At 36.1% G+C, this 18157-nt stretch overlaps 1 protein-coding gene across 2 annotated transcripts in view; it reads right to left on the bottom strand.

The window, feature by feature from the left end:
- LOC124605066 (ATP-dependent helicase brm-like) overlaps positions 1-18157 on the bottom strand; it is a 231433-nt gene that overhangs the window by 150435 nt on the left and 62841 nt on the right. For both annotated transcript variants that reach the window (XM_047136532.1, XM_047136531.1), the window contains exons 7-10: positions 16722-16883; positions 15318-15514; positions 10113-10254; positions 3584-3701 (exon numbers count right to left, since the gene is read on the bottom strand). In XM_047136532.1, coding sequence (XP_046992488.1) covers positions 3584-3701; positions 10113-10254; positions 15318-15514; positions 16722-16883 — 619 coding nt within the window. The remainder of the gene's footprint in view (positions 1-3583; positions 3702-10112; positions 10255-15317; positions 15515-16721; positions 16884-18157) is intronic.

The raw sequence follows: 18157 nt of genomic DNA, 5'->3' as shown, positions 1-18157 counted from the left end.
ACTGTACGAGACGAAGCGGGAATGTTTGAAAATATTCCACAAGAAATTTCCGGTTTTTTCAACCAAATTGGCCGAGAAAAAAAATGTGTTGCATTACTTATTGATCTGCCCTCGTATAAACGCAGATGTGTGTGTCAATAGATCACTGACTACATGATTTTGGAAAGGAAAAATCTAGTTATTGTATGGTACTTTGAGACGATTTGGTAATATATCTTATGCAAATATACAGTTATAATGACCAATCATCAAGTATGTTTTTGTTCACAAAATGCAAGTTGATCTTCAATTGTTTAACTATAAGGGCATTCATATCACATGAGTTCATATTTGAAATACAGAATTTGCCAGGGAATCGCAACATAATTTCTTACAGTTTGTTGTGATTATTGCATTTAAAATTATTATAAGAGACACAACCTGTAGTAAAATAAAAAGGATAAATTTTACAACAGGAAGTGATTGAAAAAAATGTTCAGAAATTCACATGCAACATCAAAGCCGAACAAGATGCAGACATGAAGTTGATACTTGTGATCTGAATGTAGTATAAATTCACACCTATTAACCAAAACAGCAAGAGATACTTTATACATATCCAATCAAAAGAAGTAATGAATGTTTAATCATGCTATTAAAGAAATAATAAAAATACATTCATCTCATCCTGTATCAAATACTATGGGAAGTTTTATGTGGGAGTCAAATTGTCTGTTTTGGGCATATTGATGTAAAAAGCACAAAAAGTTATCAAATAAATTTGCACAATTTGAGAAAGTCATTAATAGTCTTCTTCCTGACAGCACTAGAATGGCACATGTATTATACTGTTCAGCCAAAAACCAGCTGTATATTCAATGACTATATTTAGTTTCTGCCACAAGTCCAGGACACTGCAGCATTTATTACTAAATGGACAGGAGTACGGAACTGTGAAGTTGGTAAAAACTATAACTTACTGAGCCAATGGTTGGATGCTCATCAAGTCAAATTTAAGTCATCAGAGATTGATGTATATGATTAAAAAATTCCATCGCTACCATGTCAGATCATTAAAAATAAAAATAATAGTGCATCTAAACACTATCAAGGCATTACACATATGGTTTAACAGTACTTGCCTAGAAACAATTTCAATAAACATAGCTGTTATTGTCAATAGGTCATAGCTCCAGTTCTTTGTCCACATCATCGCGTGGAAAAACATCATCTGCATTAATACGATGTATCAAATAAAATTAACTCAGTGAAATCAACTTGTATGAGAGTTACGAGCTTTTTTGCTTCGTGGGAGTTGTACCCACAGTACCTGACTGACCCGGAGTAGGCTCTGCACTCATTCCAAAATAAGAAAGTGAGCAATGCACACGACAAAACTAAGCTGACTGCAAAAAAACCTTTTGTGGTAGCTGCAAAAATTGTTTATTGAATGTGACAGTGCCATATATGAGGCAGTACAAAACAGACTCCTACTGATATGTTATGCCACCTAGCTGTGTGTACCACGAACTGAATTTTCACTAAGGAATGTGAATAAAGAAAATAAAGTTCAACTTCAGAAGTTTGATTGTATTTGGGTGTTGGTCTAACAGTGATATTGTAGGCAATTCAAGATGAAAGTTTCTTGGAACTGTGATGCTGCTTGACCTTGTGATTTTGGGCAGCCTTCTACCTCTGAGGTACAGCTGGAAGTGTCACGAGGTTAAAGAGGGTGACCAGACAGTAACTGTAATACATTTACAAACTTTTTAGGGAGCATTTAGCATGTTATGGAAAACTATTTTGGAATCATAGAATACATGAGAACATGAGATGGATAATTTCATAATTTTGTTAAGATTAGGGGTTTTCTTGTACAAAGAATTCAAATGAAACAAATAAACTGTCAATAAGTAGGGTGAAAGCAAGAGATTATTATACTTTGAAATCCAATGAGAAGTATTGGATAGTTTTGTTGCATTCATGAGCAGTTGAATTAGTGACAGCTGCTGTGTTGGGTGAGAGAGGGCAGGATTGGGGGGGGGGGGGGGGGGGAGGAAGAGAGAGGTATGGAGGGAGGGGGGGACCTCGGGTGGGGTGGGGGGGGGGGGGGGGTGGGGGGGGAGGAGTTCTGCACTCCTGCCTTCACAACAAATGGAACTGTTGTGTTTGTCATATCATTGGGATGCCACCATATTTTGTACTGCAACATTGAAGTTTCCACACCAACAAGCTGAACACAAGTTCAGATTGGACAAAGCTGACACACACAACATAACTCAGAATGACTGGACAGGAATTTGCAATTTAGCTCTTGCATTGCAGTTGCATGCAGGATGAGTAATATGTGTGATATCAACACACTTGATAATAGACTGTTTATTTATTTATTTATTTATTCGTGTTCCACAGATCCAGTGCACAAGAGAACTGTATGGATATGGAACAAGTCATAATTATACACGAGAACAGTAGCCTACTTATAGTTGCTAATAGATACAAATTGCAATATGTGTAAAGGAACAAACTATGTTAACAATTACAAGCTTAGGCACTTGCTAAAGTAAAACACAGGAATAAAACAATACAATAATAAAGTACAATTATTTCGTATTAAATTATGACTTTTCTAGAAGTGAAGTAAATTGTTATTTTGACATAGGTCATCATGTTCAGTTACAAAGTGTAACAGCAAATATTACCAGTCAATGTGCCATAACTGAGTCACAAAATAAAAGAGTGGGTGCCAAATGAGAAATGGTTGGGAGATTCCTTATCCGAGATTGTACAGGCTGTTTCATGTGGCATCTCATCAAGGGTTATCATAAGTATCTCAACTGGGGAAATTCACAGCTATTAGAGTTAACTGTTATAAGCAAAAATTTTGTCAAAATGATGAAGAACAATACAGAGACTTGGGGAAGCTTGTGTAGCACACTAGGTAATCTGATCTTAATCTTACTGATGACGCTGGGTACATAACTGAGTGAGTTATGCTTGTCTTGGGTATAACTTTTACTAATCTCTGAATTGTGGACAAATTTTAAGCAGTCATGGATAACAGCAGTCCCTCAACGCTGTTTTTTATGACTCATTTAGTCTGTACCATCATACATATTCATGGCAAATATGGGCACCACATGCTACTTGGTAGGTGACTCTAGTGCAGTGGCTGATTAAAGGAGTTCCCTTCAATACTGAGCTCTTAGAAGTGATGCCAAAAGACAAATAGATTCAAGGAAACAGGACATATGAAAGGAACAAGCAAGTCACACAGTTGAAAGATAAGCTACAATAAATCTGATTGGCAAAAGGGTGTGACAAGGATTTTATACCATCTCAGTCAGAAGGCACAGCAACAACAGCATTATATCTTGTTATGGACAAGAGTTTGAGATGAGCTCACAAGTCTAATGCTTCTAGTTAGTTACTTGCCTGCAAAAATTAAACAAATGTGCTTCTTGTGTAGTATGCATCACTGGAAAAGAGGAGCGCTGCATAGCACTTGCACCTGACAGTTCCATTTCATACAGCATGATGATCTGCTGAGAACAAACTTAAATATAAGCATACTTATTATATATTATCATTAATGTTATCTTACCAGTAGATGACTCCATCACAGCATATTTTATTTCAGTAGTCTGTGGATTTTCTGCTGCAAGACTAGCAATAACTTCTGGTTCCATAGCACGACGCATCTTTTTTTCCATTTTCTTTTTCTGTATTGCAAGAGAAATGTACAATAGATATGTGGTAAGGTAAAACATAAAGTTTATATGGCCATGCCACAGAAGGTATCAAAATCATCACAATGTTTTACACTGCAATCCAATAAAGAAACGCCCATTTACAAACAACTTCAGAAATATTTATTACTACATGACAAAATTGCTTCAGACCTGTATCAAGATTACCTTTATAATATCATTTCACTAGCCTCTTTGGTTACATAAGAATAATACATACAACTTCCTGATAGTATTACACAAGAAAATATTGCTTTGAGTCGCAGATAGGTACAACAAAAAGCCCGTCACAAAATCAGCTCTTGACCAACAATGCCTCTGTCAAAAAACAACAACAAGACACACACACACACACACACACGCGCGCGCACACACGCGCGCGCACACACGCAAACGCAACTGACACAAGCATGACCAACAGTCTCTGGTAGCTGAAGCTGGTAATCTGGCTTCAGCTGCCAGGGACTATGGTCATGTGTGTATGAGTTACGTTTGTGTGTGTGTGTGTGTGTGTGTGTGTGTGTGTGTGGAGGGGTGGGGGGGGGGCACGCACACGTGCATTTGTGTGTTTGTTGCATTTCTGTCGTCTTCTTTCTACAAAGGCCTTGTTGGCCGAATGCACATTTTGTGACAGTCTTTTTGTTGAGCCTACTTGCAGCTCAGTATCTCCACTATAAAGTGGGTAGTAACTATCCTTTTCATAATATTGTTATAATAATTTGATTCTGACTACAAACTGATTAAGGCAAACTACAGTTTAAACATGATAAATGTTCATAACGCCAAAGTATGCAGAATAGATTCCCACAGTTAGCAACATGATGAAATTTACTGCCCACTCATCACTCCCCACCCCACAGTCATTGTAGTTCTCAGCCAAACTGGTGTCATTGACCCCCTCTAATCCTTCTGTAGTGCTGTGCTTGAGCAACTGTGACAATACCTAAATAAAAGATCATATTCACGATTCAATCTAATTCTCCAACTTGTGCTCTTCCCGCGATCTACTGACGTCTGTTGGTCACTATGGGTCTTACCCCTGTAATTTATTCTCATGTACAATTGTAGTCAGTTTAATATGATTTATTTCATCTGTTACACATTTCATTCTCAGCAAATTTTCCTTCTTGTTTCATCTGAACATCACATAATGTTATAAAGCCAAACAAAAGCTGGCAACATTTTTACCCAGTATTCTAATACCAAATTTCTCATCTGCAACTTGCTTAGTAAATCATTATAGTTGCTCATAATCAAATCAAATACTGATCTTGGTTCAGAAACAAGTAATATTTTTTGGAGGACAACACTTCTACTTTTGGATGTTACCTTTACTTAAAAAGCAGCATAGGTTTGTTCACAGAATCCATACATCTACGAGAACTTTCACTGCAAAGCTGTTCAAATACAACAAGAATTTGTAGGATGATAGAATTTGGTGTTGTTTCCTCCCATGTTTCGCAAAATTGTCAAATTTTAAGCAGAGCAATGGATTGTTGCAGTATCCTACACTCTTTGTTAAACAACATGAAGATGTTAACCATAGCAGCAACAGTTTAGTCTGTGAATATATGACAACCTTTTATTTTTTTCAAATGATGGATTGGGAAATAAATCTCATCACATAATCGGGTAAATATGATATACAACAAATAAAATCCTTAATCTCTTATACCGTATTTACTCGAGTATAAGACAACCCTGAATGTAAGACGGCCCCCATTTTTTAAGGGTGTTCCTCAAGTGGGGGAAAGAAAAAAAAAATAAATAAGAAATAAACGTATTCTGTCTAATCAAAATTACAAACTTACTCTGCTATAAAGTATCTGCTTAAAAAGTAACATTCCTTATATTCTAAACTTAGGCCATTTATTCATTGTCTACATTTTGATAATACAAGGAGTAATAAAATAGATAAAAAGAAACTGTTTACATTCTTTTTTATCTTCACCGACTTTTCTATTTATTTAGTCCATCGTTTGTGGTACCACTACTTTTAATCATCATTTTCATCATCCTAACAAGATAACTGTGAAACTTAATCATCGTTGTTACAAATATTTGGCTATTTCTTCTGAATAGGATGCTATTTCTTGGGTCGTACAATGTGATTTATTTCATCTGTTACGACATTTAATTCTAGATTAATTTTCTTTCTCACTTCATCTTAATTTCACCATCTTCCATCTTGCTCTAAAGCTGATTAAAATCTGCTCATGTTTTCACCAGTATTCTAATATGTGAACAGCGACAGACTTCCTCATTTTCAACTCACTTGGTAATTCATTACAGTTTGTCACAACCAAATAGAGTACTGACTTGGGTTCAGAATCAAGTAATGTTTTTTGACAGAAATGATTTTTGCCTTTACATGTTACCTTTACTTTAAAATGCAGCATGAATGTACGGTACGTATACGTTATCCATACATGTACGACAACTTCGTAAGTTGATAGAATTTAATGCTATTTCCTTGAGTGGTTCACAAAATCATCATTTTTTTAAGCAGAGCATTAGATTGTTGTAGTGGCTAGTACATAGTTTCACACATATCCCTTGCACATTGCACTGGCACAGGAAGTCAAACGTCAAGTCAAATGTCACGTGATTTTCGAGCAAGGTCAATACTGTATCGAGCACTTCAGCATACCGGGAAATCTTGAGCTTGTTCAAATGAACGCATTGTTTGCTAAGTCCTACTCTTCTGCATTCCAAAAAATAAATCTGCACAAAACCTCAACAGCTACAGCTTCATCTGTAAATGTAAGACAATCACTATATTTATCTATTTAACTATGTAAAAATGTTGATCTCAGCAGCAATTTTAATCTGCAAATATAAGATGACCCCATATTTTTAGACTGACAAATTTGGTAAAAACCATTTCTTATAACTGAGTGAATATGATAATTTGTATTTAAGATATATTAGCAAAAGCTTACGATAAAGGCCCTAGATCTAAGATGATAGAAGCTATGAAAGATATAGGTATGGATGATCACCTTTTACAAATTATTATTGAAATGTACAGAAATAATGTGGTACAGATTAAACGAGGTTCAAAGTTATTGGAACCTATTAATGTCACTAAAGGTTTGCGACAAAGTTGCAGTATGTCACCCATCTTGTTCAATTTATATGTGGAAGTGGCTCTCCAAAATTGGAAGAACAGCTGCAGAGGAATGGGAATTACTGTCAATGATGTACAGATATTTTCATTAAGTTTTGCTGACGATCAAGCTATTATAGCACAAGATGATTATGACCTTGACTTCATGTTATGCTGGTTATATCAAGAATACAACAGATGGGGACGACAAAGTAGTCTAACAAAAACAGAGTATTTGGTGGTGAATAGTGATGCTAAATTTGAAGTACACATCAATGACAAAGCAGTTATGAGACGGGCAGGGAAATTTAAATATCTCGGGGCACATATTAATAAAAATGGATTGGGACATACAGAAATAAAATACAGAATACGGCAAAGTAGAAAAGTGTTAGCATGTATGAATTCTTTTTGGTGGGATAAGAATGTTTCCAACAGCAATAAGAAAAGAGTAGATAAGATAATGGTTGATAAGATAATGGTTGATCAGTGCTATGCTATAGATCAGAACCAAGGATCTTAAAATGCTGATTTCAAAAGAAGACTAATAGCTGTGGAAAAGAATTTTTTGCATAGGAGTGCCGGAACATCAAGAATTGAAAGAAAAACTAATGATGAAGTAAGAGCTAGAATGAAGGCAAATTATACAGTGATAGATAGAATTGAAAGAAAATCATTAAAATGGTACGGACACATAATGAAACTGCTAGATCATCGGTGGCCAAAGAAGGTTTATGAATGGAAACCACCTGGCAGACAAACGCACGGAAGACCATGACATTCTTGGACAGTCCACATAAATGGAGAAATGGAACATTGCAGTATCGACAAGGAAGATGCGCTGGATAAAGAGGTTTGGCGGAGGATAACAGGAATACAATAAGATGTTGTTATTAATTAATCTTTGTATTGATTAATCCTGTAATAATAATTACAATAAGTATATTACCAGACACACAAAAATAGTTATTATATGATATGTGTTTTCTTTTTGCCATCTTTTTCCAAATAATAGAAGGGGAGCTTCCTTGATTTTGGACACAGATGCTGAACACAATTGGCAGGCCACTGAATAGAATATGTCTTTTGTCTCATCCTAAAATACTGACTGATTTACAGAATTTAATTAACATTAGCAATTTTACAAATTAATGAGCAATTGAGTCTCATGTCCATCTTGTGCATATACTTCACTAATGTGTTAAACAAGATAAACACTACAAGGGACACCCACTGCAAGTGGTTCCACAGAAAGTTCTACTGAGCAATAGGAAATGTTGAACTGAATGGGAATGGAAATGTCATTGTCTAAAAGCAAACATAACTGGAAACTTACTTAATTCTATTAGAATCTAACATTAAACTTAATCAGTATTAAGGAACAGATGTGTCATTTACAGAAATTATGATTCATGTGTTTGCCATAGGTGAACAGTGACAATGTTTTGAAGTAAATAAGAATCCAAAATTGTTAAAATGTCATAACATGATTCTGCATGCAACATTAAGAATGGAATGTGTACATAAATGTTAGAAACACAACCAATTTTAACTGTATTAATTTCAGCATATCTGGAAAAGATATATGAACTGTACACACTAAACATTGTAGAGATTTCCAACATTTTTTGTGAATCTCCAGCAATCAACAACATCAATATCATATTTCAATTGGAACAAGTTTATTACAAATACTTACAAAGGAACAGCCTTCTCAAAATAAAAAGAAAAGAGACATTAGCAATAGTTAAAATTTGCTTTAGAAAGTAAATTAATCTACAGCAAACAAAAGAGAGGGGTCTGACGGAAGAAATATGGCTCTTTGGTGATTAAATGAGTAGTCAGCTGGGAAACCTGCTCAAGGGAGATTTAGCAGCGTAGTAAAAGAGTAAAATTGAACCTGCTGTTCCACCATTGACCATGGACCTACAGTAACTTTTCATTTAATTGTTGAATAGTCAAATTTCTCCTTTTTACAGACAAATGTATCTCTGATTACTAATGTTAGTGCTTGCATATTCTCTGAAAATAAAATAATTACAGAGAAAATGTTAGCTACACAGTCTCTCAAACTAAAATATTGCCTCTGAGAATGATGAAGAAGATGGTGGTGGCATTTATTTCAGTTCAAACGTATGTCACAACGTAGTCATTCGTATCTAAAATCAACAAGGATTCTCGTACTAGCAATAAGGCATCACATAAGAAAGCAAGATACCTGAAAGAGATGACGGAACGAGATAACATATGCAAATGCCATTATTTTACTACTACTTCAACTTGGCCTGTTCACATTTCTCTACAGGATAAGGACTATTATATGGGTTTCGCAACGATAGTGACAGTTGGTGATATCTGTACCAGTTCCGCACCTATGCTTCTTGTCAGAAGTACGATCAAATGGAGTATCAAGTGACTGGATTGAGGAATTTTGGAAGGAAGGACACAGCATGTTATCTTGGATGGAAAGTCACTGTCAGATGTAGAAGTAACTTCAGCTGTGCCTCAGGGAAGTGTGTTGGGCCCCTTGCTGTTCATACTGGATATTAACAACTTTGAAGACAATATTAATAGTAAAATCAGGCTTTTTGCAGATGATGTGGTTATCTATAATGAAGTACTATCTGAAGAAAGCAGCATAAATACTGTCATATCTTGATAAGAATTCGACATGGTGAAGAGACTGGCAGCTTGGTCTAAATGTTCAGAAATGTAAAATGATACACTTCACAAAACGAAAATATAAATGAGTCACTGTTGGAATCGGCCAACTCACGGAAATGCCTGAGTGTATAAACCTGAGTGTAGAAACCACATCCAGGCTGGATGGCTCACCAGCCTTGCTGGTTAATCCGCAAAATGGATTCCATCTGGGGCAGCCCTGCCTCCTAAACTCATAGAAGTGGTGGTTTAATGGGATTGGTTAGTTGGGTTGGTAACAGGAGCAAATGTTATTGTGAATTTGTAAATTGTTTTCTCTGTAATTTGCAGGCTCTAACTCCACTATAACAATTATATACATAAATGAAGCTACATCATAAACTAAAATATGGGATGGCTGACAGGAGGCAATAACTAAACACACACTAGGTATGTATAACAAGACTGAGAAATCAAATATTTTACTGCAGATCTCAAGTATAATATGCACCCAAAAAAAACTGTACTTCAGCACTCAATGTGAATCAGTTTAAGTTTTGTGTCTTCTAAAACTAATTACTCCCTGAAACAATATTCCACACATATTTAAACATTAAGATTGCACCTGGCCTTACCCTTTTTTCTTTCTGTTGCTGTTGCTTTCTGCTTTGTTCTGCCTTGTGCTGCTTAACCATTTCTGTTAAGTTTGCAATGTACTCATCTGTTTGTGACAATAGGAATGAAAGACGTTTATCCTTCTTTTGGTCTATCAGTTTTCTGGTGAGAGAGATTTGGCATAATATTAAATTACATTGGTATACTATAAACTGTTGTAAAAATTTTGCATGCTTACATTTAGTTTCAGTGTGCATTCAGATAAAGATTTAGTTTTCAGAGATTCATAAACATATACTCTTGTGTGTCATTATGTGTGTTCAGAGTCTCAGCCATTCTAAATTATGCTAGTTCAGTCAAATAAATCAGTAATTTACTTGATACAAAAACGTTTCTTCTCTCTGCAAATCTTCAAATGCCTGATACTGTTACGGGGCCAGGCATCATGCGGTTTGCCTGAGAGAATTGGACAAGTTGCATCATGAGAAGTTACAAAGAAAAACATTGTCAGCTGCCATTCCTAGGCAAAGTTTCATTATCTTGATAGTGACATGCTCACATGAAAATTAATTGTTGAAGAATAACACAAAATCACATGGAAAGAATTATCAAGCCTGAAAATTTCAGATCACTGCCAGTCTCAAAGTCTAAGAAATTTTTGATGATGTGATTGGAAGATGAATTATCAATTACCTAAATCTGACAATAAGACCATAAAAGTATGAATAAGAGACTATGTCAAGGCTATGTTCCTGATTTCCAAATCAGTAGTTGCAAATTAAATGCAAAATCTGATAGTATGTGAGAGAGCATGTCGAAACAAGTATGTTTAATCTTAACTCAGCATTTTCATGACTATTGAATTAAGGTGAATGGTTCAGTCACTCTGCAGACAGCTAAAGTTGAATACATGGCACAGCAACTGAGATGTTGGATAAAGTGTGTCAGACAAAACCATCATGGTGAAAATCGTTGCTTCACTGCTATCAAAGTACAACATGTTTAAAACAGCATGGACCAGTGTGGAAACAATGATGGAACATCTCATCAAAGTATGGTCCCACTTGTCTATGGATGATGAAAAAGTTGGTGATCATTGTGCGAAAGAAAAAGTCAATTCAATCTGATAAAACCAACAATTCTAAATAGCAAAAAAGCATCGACATTTTGCTCAGGAGTGCCAGAGAAAAAACGAGACACGGAGACATGATGAAGATAAATTAAACTGTGCATTTATTGTCTCTTCAGATAAAACATGTCCTGTTGTCAAAATGTGCAAAATGGTTCAAGTAAAATCAGTTACACTTGCTGGGAATGGTGGTACTAAAGAATGCTATGTCACAGGTATGGTAACTGTCACTGTCAACAAAGAAGCCGATGGCAAAAAAAACATTTTGTATGTAGTAGCTATCAAAAAGACTTTGTTTAGTGTCAAGACTCTGTAAATCAAATAAAAATCAATGTACTTTTCAAAGAAGATCAAGTTGCATCAGTTTACGAGAAAGAAACTGTAGCGGAAGATGTGAAGAAAGAAAACAATATTTATAGGTTGTTTTTGGTGACAAGATCCACTCAATCGAGAAATGAAGTAAATGTTACAGTGAACGATTTGAAACAGCAGCACGAACAACTGGGACACGTCAATACACAAATGCTTCAGCAAATGTTGAAGGACTTAATATAACAAAAGAAGATTTTTTTTTTGAGATCCATGTCACTTAGGCAAGAGAAAAAAAAAGACCAGACATGCAACCCATTCCACAAACCAATGTGATTTATACTGAAGTCTGTGGTGTGATGTCAGTTGAACCAGTCAGCAGAGCAAAGATTTTTGTCACATTTAATAATTTGGCAACAGGATATAGGTTTGAGGATTGTTTATTTTGTCAGACCAAATCAATTTCCTGAATTCAACACTCTCATGTTGAAGAAGTTTGATTAAAGACTCAAAACCTTGTGTGTGGACAATTGTATTGAGCATTAATTGTCCCAAAAACAGCTTACTGGAAGCTTTGGAATCAAGCTTGAACCAGCCATTCCATACAGACTAGAACAGAACAGCTGATCCAAGAAAGATAATTGAACAATTGTTGAAAGTTCTCCAATAGTTATTACGGGCAGAAGCAGTTAATTCTGCTTCTGCATACTAAATGGGATCCCAATGAAATGCAATCTGAAGAAAACTCCATGCAAGTTGTGGAACAGATGAAATCACTATGTTGTATCTTCACATCTTTTGATCTGATGCTTCTACTCATATGCTAAAACAATTTTGAAGCAAGCTAGATGTCAAAGCCTGAAAAATTACTTTGTTGGGTACTAGTATTTCATCCATCCTCAGCAACTGTAGTTGTTTATATCAAAGTAATCAGCAGCCAGTTGCATAAACTGCAATACATATTTCGATATATTTGTTGGACACCAAGGAGAATCTACAAATTATTCACTTTTGACCTCGCAAACTATAAACTTTTGTATCCCAAAATGTCATTCAATGAGGTCTGCAGCTGCACACCACCAGCAGCAAAAGAAGGTGATGATATATATCTACACATTAAGGATGATGACAATGATGAACTAGAATTTGTGCATCGTGACAAACAATCACATATCAGGCCATTACAAATACAGAAAGAGGCAGAGCCTTCACAAAATGATATAAGAGTAGGAAACAGCCAACAGAAGAGCAACCTAGTCAGTGCAATAAACATGGCTTTGAGATCACTCCACCATTCACAAGCCAACAACATACAAAGCTGATTTCATCCAGTATTATCTTCCTAATCATTTCAAGGTAGCTGTTTCTGGTCCAGACTCGAAACACTAGAGAAAGGTGATTGTAGTGCAACTTGAAGCTTGTCAAGAGAGGAAAACGTATTATTAATTCAGCTAGAATTAAGTCCGCCACCAGTAGCTGAGTTGTCAGCGTGACAGAATGTCAATCCTAAGGGCCCGGGTTCAATTCCCGGCTGGGTCGGAGATTTTCTCCGCTCAGGGACTGGGTGTTGTGTTGTCCTAATCATCATCATTTCACCCCCATCAATGCGCAAGACACCAAAGTGGCGTCAAACCGAAAGACTTGCACCCGGCAAACGGTCTACCGGATGGGAGGCCCTAGTCACACGACATTTTATTTACCTAGAATTAAGACACAAATAAGGCTATAATAAAATTTAGAGTACAAATGAGAATGAAACAGTGACTGAGGATGAAACCCATAAAGTACGAGTGGTCTATGATTGTAGCTCTTATAACCTAAAATTTGAAGTATGCAGTGAAAAAGTGAGTGATGCTGTTCAGATACGTTTTAGTGAGTTAAAAATTATTGAAATTTGCAAATTTTGCAAAATTTATGCCATAACTAATTTACAAAATAAAAGTGTGGGTGCCAAATGAGAAGACATTTGTTAAATATGCAGAGTTACAAGTTAGTAGCACCAATACGTTATTTCAAAGATAAATCATTTTGCCAAGTGTCAAACTGAGAAAATCCTTAGGAAGGAATGGCCGTGTCTCTGCACCCCAGAGTACAGATGATGAAAGGATACCAAGGTGACATAAGCAATGTGGACAAATTTGAACAGTTAAAAAAATTTTGTGTGATTGTGTCACAGATTAAAAAATGTTCTGGATCTAGTATTTAAAAAGTTACATAAATGGATGAAATTGCTGAATAAAAACATTGGATGTAAATACTTTTCAAAGTAGAATTCTAAAAATGTTTTGTATATAGTGACATTATAAAAATAAGTTCAGACCAACCCGCACAATGGTTACCTGTAGAGACAAAAACACAGATGTACCCAAGAGGACTAAAGTGCGCTTACTATGTTCATGGCTCTCCTGTTGCATGCTGCTGAAGACAGTCAGTTTTCATTAGTTGTGTCCCATCAGATGATAGTATATGATAGCCAACAACATCACTGAACTTAATGACATCTTATGAAAGCTGCTCGATAAGTTTTCTGAATGAAGTCGTCTTTTTTGCTGCATTTTCTCTGTTCTAATTAAACTTCAATGACAGTAATACTTTTCTATGTCAAATTGTTGATATTTACAATCACCTGTGTTTCCCAAATATGATGTGACTTCCAAGGTTATGATTAAATTTGAACGCAAATGCACAGTTTAAATTGCTATAAATGAGAAGAGCAGTAATAACGTTTAAAATCATGATTATTGGATAGAACGTAATACTGCTTCTGCCCTCCCCCCCCCCTCCCCCCCTCCATCCCAAAACCCTTGGTTGTGGCAACACTTTGATCTGTAGCATGCCTCAGATGCTATGTTAGACTGGAATGTGGCAATCTGGATGCCAGTTGTTGAAGCCAACAAGTGAGAACACCGGAACACGTGACTATGGCAACATGATTGATCTGCAGTGGAGCCCGAGATCCAGGTTTGGCAGGAATAGGATAAATTGACTGAGAGTTGGCGAAGGTCATGACTGTGAACACCCAACTAATGTGAGTGGCTACCTACATACGCCTCTTGATTTGTTGTGTTCATTTACCATCATGAACACACGGATCATTACCAACAGTAACATGCAACACAAGAGCCACAGACATTGTAATTGCACTTCTACTACACAAGGGACTAGCTTGCAACATTCTCAACAGCTACTAAAAAGAGCTGCACCTCACTTGCACAAGATGTAACATAAAGAAAATATTTTCACACAAAATGTGCCTACCTGCCTGAGAAACAATAAAAGTTTGTTTTTTTTTTCAACACATTTACTTGACAATAAAAAACATGAATATTTTCAAATACTTTTTTATTACTACTAATTATACAAATAATGTAATTAAATGTGTTTTTCACCGACTCCTATAACTTTCCATGTAACACAACTCCACTTCTACAGGGAGCTGAATACAAACCGCATCTCATTCTGTTTACTGTCATAGTGGTAAATCAGAACTTATTCACCTTTAATAGCTCCTACCCCATGCACATTGATTCTCTTCATTCTAAATGTAGTATGCATGAGTTTCAAAACTTCAAGTAAGTATGATTCTGTAAAATAACATCCCACCAATGGTCTTCAATTATCTCCGATGTACAAGAGTCAACAAGTGAAATGCTTTTCTTTTTCCTTCTTTTTTAGCACAATTGTGAACAACTCTCACACATGAGCACATGACCTATCACTTACACTTCTTTAACGTACGTACGTGTGTGTGTGTGTGTGTGTGTGTGTGTGTGTGTGTAAAGCATACCTGTATCCCTCTTCATCTTCAGCCATTAGCCGCCGCATTCGTTCCTTTTCTATTCGCTCCTGTTCTTTCTTTTGTTCTCGTTCTGCATTGGCATGATAATTCATAATAGCACGGTTGAGACGTTGTATCTTTGCAGTGTTGTTACGATGGTATTCTTTATGATCCTTTGCATGTTGCAGAACAGCATTTAGGTACTCCTAGAAAATGAAAAGAATAAATACACAAATGATACATCTACAAACACCACTATTTCAAAACAAGTGTTAATGCAAATAAGAAATAATTTTCCTGCCTGTCCGTGTATGGATCTCTCTTGACAGAAGGTTGGGGAGGCAGGGAGGGGGGAATGAAAACAATGCCATGGAACTGAACTACTAAAGCATAACTTTTTTATTGCACAAGGAATTACCATAAATGCTGTTCTCTTTGGTTTTCTAACACTTCAACAGGCTCCTAAAACGTTGTAAGACAGATGTGACTGAATTTTCTCATTTTGACAAGACTAAAGGAGTGTCTGTCTTACTTGCTAAAAACTCTCAAAAGCCAAGATTGCGCAATTATTACTTTGTTTAAAACAACCAGTTTCAACAGACTTTGCTGTCATCTGCAGGTCTCAAAAAAAACTTTCTGTTATGAAGCATATCCATTTAAAGTTGGACCTCATGCCAAGTTGTCACGTTCATAAATATTTAATTATGACAAACCTTTTATTATGTGCTGTTTTTTGTCCATATGGCAGCTCAGTGTGAAGTCCAACTTAAAATGAACATGTTTCATAGCAAAAAGATTTTTTTAAGACCTGAAGATGACAGCAAAGTCTGTCGAAGACAGTTGTTTTAAATAAAGAAATATTTGGGCAATCTTGGCTTTTTAATATTTTTAGTAAGACAGAATTTCTCACCAGTAGGAACAGAAGTTATTAAGTACATCTATGAAACATTTTTATTCATGTAGCTATTTCCAAAAGGTAGGTTTTACACATTTTCATTTGACAGCAGAGATATTTCACTAACATTAAATGTCATTAGCTTTATACAACACTGTACAAAAACAGATAATGATTTCACATTTTCACCCATCATATACAATTCATCAATGACACTGATTACCGCTCTATAATAACCAACCCTGTCCTGTCTGCAACAACATTTAACTAAAAAATAAAATAATTTTTTTATTCTCATTTATAGGCTAATGTTCCAAAATGTAATTCAGACAAAAAATGCAGCTAAATCAGTGTATACAAACAGGTATAGAAATTTACTCACTTGGCGCTTTTGTTGTCTCTTCCTCTCTGCTTCCACTTTTTTATTCACATTTATAGACTAATGTCACAAAATGTAACACAGACCAAAAAATTCTGCAAAACTGGTGTACACATAATGGGTTTACAAATTTACACACCTGGTGCTTTTGTTGTCTCTTCCTCTCTGCTTCCAGTTTCTGTTGTTTCTCCAGCTTTTCTGTTGCTCTGGCCTCCCTAAGTGTCTGTCTCTTTGTACGTCTCAGGTTCCTTAAGAAAGATGAAGTTTCCAACATTGTATCTTTGCGGAAGCATCCTATAACCTGTACAAAAAACAAGGATAATGAATTTAGTAAGAAATATATTATGTACTAGCTGTTGAGTATCTGTATACAAAATACATAAAAATTTATAAGAAAAGCATGTATCTTTAAAAAGAAATGCTTTATATCCAAATAAGAAAAAGAGACATTCAAGAACAACAAACTATACATGATCAGCCTTCTTCCCATAACAATCAAACTAAAGCTATTTATTATAATTATCATAAAAAAATGAGAAAATTTGATCAAGCTGGCATTAGTAGTAGATACACACTTCGACATCTACATCTACATCTATGCTCTGCAAACCATCATGAGGTGCGTGGCAGAGAGTACGTCTTATGTACCAGTTATTTGGGTTTCTTCCTGTTCCATTCACGTACGGAGCACGGGAAGAATGACTGTCTGAATGCATCTGTGCATGCAGTAAATATTCTAATCTTATCTTCTTCATCCCCATGTGAGCAATACATAGGGGGTTGTGTGGTGGCAAATAGTTTTAATCTGCCAGGAAGTTTCATATCAGTGCACACTCCGTTGCAGAGTGAAAATCTCATTCTGAGAACATCCCCCAGGCTGTGGCAAAGCCTTGTCTCCATGATCTCCTTTCTTCCAGGAGTGCTAGTTCTGCAAGTTTCACAGGAGAGCATCTGTGAAGTCTGCAAGGTAGAAGACGAGGTACTGGGGGAAGTAAAGCTGTGAGGATGGGTCGTAAGTCGTGTTTGGGTAACTCAGTTGGTAGAGCACTTGACCGCGAAAGGCAAAGGTCTCGAGTTCGAGTCTCGGTCTGGCACACAGTTTTAATCTTCCAGGATGTTTAATTCCAGCGCACACTCTGCTGCAGATAATACTTACAAGTTGATTGAACCTAACGCTAACATCTCTAACAGACCACCTCTGAATTGCTTCGAGATGTTCCTCTAATCCGACCTGGTAGCAATCCCAAAAAACTGAACAGTAATCAACAATGGGTCACACTACTGTTCTACATGCGGTCTCCTTTGCAGATTAGTCACACTTTCCTAAAATTCTCAACCATTCACCTTTCCTAAGCCATCATTACATCCTTGTTCCATTTCATACTGTTATGCAATGTTACGCCTAGATACTTAATCAACACGACTGTGTCAAGCAGCACACTACTGGTGCTCTATTCAAACGTTACGGGATTGTTTTTCCTACTTATCTGCATTAACTCACATTCTTCTACATTTAGAGCAAGCTGCCATTCATCATACCAACTAGGAATTTTGTCTAAGTCAGAGACACTCGAT

This window comes from Schistocerca americana, chromosome 1 (assembly GCF_021461395.2).
Source record: "Schistocerca americana isolate TAMUIC-IGC-003095 chromosome 1, iqSchAmer2.1, whole genome shotgun sequence".
NCBI lineage: Eukaryota > Metazoa > Arthropoda > Insecta > Orthoptera > Acrididae > Schistocerca > Schistocerca americana.
This window is presented reverse-complemented; position numbering and strand designations above follow the sequence as displayed.